At 50.2% G+C, this 5976-nt stretch overlaps 1 protein-coding gene across 1 annotated transcript in view; it reads right to left on the reverse strand.

The window, feature by feature from the left end:
• The window catches only part of CASKIN1 (CASK interacting protein 1), a 47892-nt gene that overhangs the window by 10111 nt on the left and 31805 nt on the right, over positions 1 to 5976 (reverse strand). The window contains exons 14-15 of the mRNA XM_015429026.1: positions 3634 to 3731; positions 864 to 974 (exon numbers count right to left, since the gene is read on the reverse strand). Of these exons, the coding sequence (XP_015284512.1) occupies positions 864 to 974; positions 3634 to 3731 (209 nt within the window). The remainder of the gene's footprint in view (positions 1 to 863; positions 975 to 3633; positions 3732 to 5976) is intronic.

A 5976-nucleotide genomic window follows, 5' to 3' on the forward strand; every position in this document is an offset into this window, starting at 1 on the left:
TGGAGGGGGCTCAATTCTTTCCCTTGCCCCAATAGGGGCAGGGTCTGGGCGTGGAACAGCGGTCACTGGGTGTGTGTGTGTGTGGAGGGGGAGGTGTTTGTGAATTTCCTGCATTGTGCAGGGGGTTGGACTAGATGACCCTTGAGGTCCCTTCCAACACTATGATTTCAGGGGTTGCCAGAGGTCGCCATGACTTCGAGGCACGGGCGCACACACACACACACACACACAAAATGCAAAAAGACCAAAAGAAAAGGGAAGCAGCAACTACATGAAACAACCTGCCCACCGTTGTGTGCCCCCCACCCAAAATGCAATCAGTTCAGTTCATTTTATTTCGGTACGTAACCAGCACCAATCAGTTAGTAACGTAGTTGGATACCATCAGGGCTTTTTTGGTAGAAAAAGCCCAGCAGGAACTCATTAGCATAATAGGCCACACCCAACAGCAGGAACTCATTAGCATATTAGGCCACACCTCTGACCAACTCATTGGCATATTAGGCCACACCCCCATGTTACCAGAAGAGTGGTCATCCAGCCACACCCACCTTTTGCTTCTTATTCTGTTGACCTTGTTTGTTGTCCAAACCCAGGGCCTTTTTTTGTAGCAGGAACTCCTTTGCATGTTAGGCCACACACCCCTAATGTAGCCAATCCTGATGAGTGTCTGCTGTTGGGTGTGGCCTATTATGCTAATGAGTTCCTTCTGGGCGTGGCCAACTTGGGAGGCAGCCGGAACTCCGTTCCTGTGCGTTCCTGCCCAAAAATAGCCCTGGATACCATACTCTAGGGGCACACAGCCGTTAACTTGAAAATAATTACATAAAAACTTTAACAAAATGCCGTCAGTTTTTCCTCACCTCCGGCGTCATCCGGCTGATGGTGGGGATATCGTACCCGGCGTTGATGAAGTTGGAGGCGTAGAGCTGCAGCTGGAACTTGTAAAGCCACTGGTATACGGCCTCCGAGCTCTAGGGGAAGGGGGGAAGAGGGAGATAATGGAGGGGAGCCATGCTATCTGTCTGTCTGCACCTGCCTGATCCCCTTTCTAAACCAGTTCTCCCTTGGCCCTGAGCCCTGGCAGTTAGGAGGGCGAAGCGTCGGCCGGAACGGACTTGTCGTGAGCTGCTGTCGCTGGACGTTGACGGTGGTGCGGCTGCCCTGCTAACCCTGAGCACCGCATTCATCTCTCTGTAACCTCGGCAGTATCCATGCGGGGGCCGACTAAGGGGGACGAGGGAGGCTTGGCTTACGGCCACACCACCAGTTTGGTGTAGTGGTGAAGTGCGCGGACTCTAATCTGGGAGAACCGGGTTTGATTCCCCGCTCCTCCACTTGCGCCTGCTGGATGACCTTGGGCAAGCCATAGTTCTGATAAGAGCTGTTCTTGAAAAAAAGAGCAGTTTCTGTCAGAGCTCTCTCAGCCCCGCCTACCTCCCAGGGTGTCTGTTGTGGGGAGGGGGAGGGAAAGGAGATTGTCAGCCGCTCTGAGACTCCTTTGGGTAGTGAAGGGCAGGGTATAAATCCAATCTCTTCTTCTTCTTCTTTTACCTCACAGGGTGTCTGTTGTGGGGAGGGGAAGGGAAAGGAGTTTGTCAGCCGCTCTGAGACACCTTTGGGTAGTGAAAGGCGGGGTATAAATCCAATCTCTTCTTCTTCTTCTTTTACCTCACAGGGTGTCTGTTGTGGGGAGGGGAAGGGAAAGGAGTTTGTGAGCCGCTCTGAGACTCCTTTGGGTAGTGAAGGGCAGGGTATAAATCCAATCTCTTCTTCTTCTTCTTTTACCTCACAGGGCGTCTGTTGTGGGGAGGGGAAGGGAAAGGAGTTTGTCAGCCGCTCTGAGACTCCTTTGGGTAGTGAAGGGCGGGGTATAAATCCAATCTCTTCTTCTTCTTTTACCTCACAGGGTGTCTGTTGTGGGGAGGGGAAGGGAAAGGAGTTTGTGAGCCGCTCTGAGACTCCTTTGGGTAGTGAAGGGCAGGGTATAAATCCAATCTCTTCTTCTTCTTTTACCTCACGGGGTGTCTGTTGTGGGGAGGGGGAGGGAAAGGAGATTGTCAGCCGCTCTGAGACTCCTTTGGGTAGTGAAGGGCAGGGTATAAATCCAATCTCTTCTTCTTCTTCTTTTACCTCACAGGGTGTCTGTTGTGGGGAGGGGAAGGGAAAGGAGTTTGTCAGCCGCTCTGAGACTCCTTTGGGTAGTGAAGGGCAGGGTATAAATCCAATCTCTTCTTCTTCTTCTTTTACCTCACAGGGTGTCTGTTGTGGGGAGGGGAAGGGAAAGGAGTTTGTCAGCTGCTCTGAGACTCCTTTGGGTAGTGAAGGGCAGGGTATAAATCCAATCTCTTCTTCTTCTTCTTCTTTTACCTCACAGGGTGTCTGTTGTGGGGAGGGGAAGGGAAAGGAGTTTGTGAGCCGCTCTGAGACTCCTTTGGGTAGTGAAGGGCGGGGTATAAATCCAATCTCTTCTTCTTCTTTTACCTCACAGGGTGTCTGTTGTGGGGAGGGGAAGGGAAAGGAGTTTGTCAGCCGCTCTGAGACACCTTTGGGTAGTGAAGGGCGGGGTATAAATCCAATCTCTTCTTCTTCTACGGCGAGGCTGGTCTCCCAGACCACACAAACATCTTTGTCTTGTGTCTGTAGATTTTGCTGCTTAACCTTCCTTTTCTTGGTCCAGTATTCACTTATTGGTTATCTTATTGTAATATGTATTAAAGTTACATGTACCTCAATACTGTTTGACCTCTGAAGAAGGCCCCAATAGGGCGGAAGTGCGTCAGGTCGTGTGCAATCTTCCCTCTAAGCTGTGGAGTCTAGTGAGCAAAAATTCTACTTTGTGAGCTACTGGTATTAAAGTTGTGAGCGAGGGGTTTGGCTGCTGCCTGAATTAGCTTGCTCTCGAGCCATCCTTCCTGAGCGAAGCCAAAAATGTGTGAGCTGGAGGCTAAAAAACTGTGAGCTGGCTCGCACTAACTCAGCTCAGAGGGAACACTGGTCGTGCGTATCGGCCCTGGTGTTTAGGCCACTAATACTTTTTAACGAGCTTTTCATTGGGCCCTTATATGTTTTAAACTGTCTTTCTAATAAATACATGTATTTTTGTAAATTACAGGGCTTTTTTTGTAGAAAAAGCCCAGCAGGAACTCATTAGCATAATAGGCCATACCCAACAGCAGGAACTCATTAGCATATCAGGCCACACCCATGACAGCACAGCTCATTCGCATATTAGGCCACACCCCCATGTTACCAGAAGCGTGGTCATCCAGCCACACCCACCTTTTGCTTCTTATTCTCTTTATCTTGTTTGTTGTCAAAACCCAGGGCTTTTTGCATGTTAGGCCACACACCCCTAATTGTAGCCAGTCCTAATGAGTTTCGGCTGTCGGGCGTGGCCTGTTATGCTAATGAGCTCCTGCTGGGCGTGGCCAACTTGGGAGCCAGCCGGAACTCCGTTCCTGTGCGTTCCTGCCCCAAAATAGCCCTGGTAAATTATAAGTTTCCACTAGGTTTTTAATACTGGCCCTTGATCAGACTCCTTTCTTACCCTTGTGGTTCTTGATCCCAGTTTTTGGGTCAGGTTTGTTTCCCTGTGCCTTACCGTTCCCAGACCAGGTGGTTCACACCTACCTTCCCCTCCGACATGGGCTCCACCTTTTTAACCGGCTGCTCGCCATAGGGCTGGCCGGGGTACAAGGGGCCGCTGAGACTCGGCGTCCGGGAAGAACCTGGCAGGAAGGAGGAAGGGGAAGCCATCAGTGTGATGAAGGCCGTCCGGGACTCGGGACATGGACACGGTTTAGGCTCCCGGCCCCAGGTCGATGGCCAGCCGGTATGGCTCCTCCCCTGCGTGGAAACATCGCTCTGCACAAGACGTCCCTGGGTCTAAGAGTGAATCCTCCTTGTTTCCGGTATCGTCTACCTGCTTTAGTTTGTTCCTTGCATTGTGTCCTAATCCTCATCTTACTGCACTGTTTGTTGGTGGGCTTCTGTCCTGTCGTCTTCCCAGCATCTCAGCAAGAAAAGTGGACAATGCATGAAGTACAAAGAGTCGGAGTAATACTAATTGTAGATTGCAGGGGGTGGTGGTTAAGGCTGAGTGAAGAGTTAGGGGGCAGCGATCGGAGGAGACATGTCCAATTTCCGACGGGGCCACTCTCTGCCAGAGAAGGAAAATGCTGTTTTCCAGCCTCCGTTGTGAAAACGGACAACAGTTAAATTAGTTGTTGTAGATTTCCCAGGCTGTGTGGCTGTGGTCTTGGCGCTGTAGGACCTGACGTTCCGCCAGCAGCTGTGACTGGCATCCTCAGAGGTATAACACGGAAAGAGGGAGTACTCTCTGTGTCGAGGTGAGAAGAAAATTTATAATGACTCAGCCCTACCCCACTAATTAATAGGAAACAGAGAGTGAGTATAAATGGGCAATTTTCTCAGTGGAGGGTGGTAAGCAGTGGGGTACCGCAGGGATCAGTACTCGGTCCGATGCTCTTTGTTTATTAATGATTTGGAGTTGGGAGTAAGCAGTGAAGTGGCTAAATTTGCAGATGACACGAAGTTGTTCAGGGTGGCGAGAACCAGGGAGGATTGTGAGGCACTCCAAAGGGATCTGTCGAGGATGAGCAAGTGGGCGTCAACGTGGCAAACGGGGTTCAAATGATGCACACTGGAGCCAAAAATCCTAACTATAAATACACGTTGATGGGGTCCGAACTGGCAGAGACTGACCAAGAGAGAGATCTTGGAGTCGTAGTAGATAACTCCATGAAAATGTCTAGACCAGGGGTGTCGAACTCATTTGTTATGCGGGCCGGATCTGACATAAATGAGACGTTGTTGGGCCGGGCCGTGTGTGTCATAAAATGTAATGCCAGGGAGTGGAGATTATTTATAAAGGACACAAACACAATGGTGGTTTTTTCCCCTTAAAATAAAAACACGCTTAAAACATTAGCCCTCTTGCCATATTTTGTTTATTTAACAGTGTCTGATATAACTGACCCCTCTTGCTCTGAATTATTGCATCAAAATGTCTGTGCTGTTGCAACCTTGAGTACGCTGTTCAGGTGTGTATCTGTAAGCTGCAAACCTACAATGACGCAGCAGCAGCAGCAGAACTGGAAGAAGAAGCAGAAGACAGCCAGTTCCACTGCGGGCCTGATAGAAGCCCTCCGGGGGCCTGATCCGGCTCCCGGGCCGCATGTTTGACACCCCTGGTCTAGACAGTATGCGACTGCAATAAAAAAGGCCAACGCTATGCTCGGGATTATTAGGAAGGAAATTGAAAACACAGAGTGTTGGACTGGATGGGCCATTGGCCCGATCCAACATTGGCTTCTCTTACGTTCTTATGTTCACCTTCCTGAGTGGACATAAATTACCTGCCTACCCTTTTTCTTCTCACCTTGACCCAGAGAGTACTCCATCTTTCCGTGTTATGCCTCTGAGGATGCCAGTCACCGCTGCTGGTGGAACGTCATGTCCTACAATGCCAAGACCACAGCCCCACGGCCCGGAAAATCTACGACGACGAATACACTCCGGCTGCGAAAGCCTTCGGCAGCAAGCCGTCAAACTGTCACCTTCCCCTCCCCACTCTGCTTGTTACGTTTACGACGTTAAAAAAACCAAATCCAAAACATCAGACACCGCCCCCCCAAAAAGGAGTGAAACAAAAAGACGCCCGATGGGCAATGCTCCCTCTAAGCTGTGGAGTCTTGTGAGCAAAATTCTACTTTGTGAGCTCCTGGCATTAAAGTTTTGAGCGAGCCATTTGGCTACTGCATCAATTAGTTTGCTCTGGAGCCCATCCCTTCCCGAGCTAAGGCAAAAAGGTGTGAGCCAGAGGCTAAAAAACTGTGAGCTGGCTCACATAACTCAGCTTAGAGGGGACACTGCCAATGGGAACGTGGAAAAACAAACGGGGACAGAGAAGGTTCAGCCTCTTCATTCAGGTGACAAGCAGTAAGGAAGAGC

This window comes from Gekko japonicus, unplaced genomic scaffold (assembly GCF_001447785.1).
Source record: "Gekko japonicus isolate JY-2015 unplaced genomic scaffold, Gekko_japonicus_V1.1 scaffold1395, whole genome shotgun sequence".
In the NCBI taxonomy this organism is placed as follows: Eukaryota; Metazoa; Chordata; class Lepidosauria; order Squamata; family Gekkonidae; genus Gekko; species Gekko japonicus.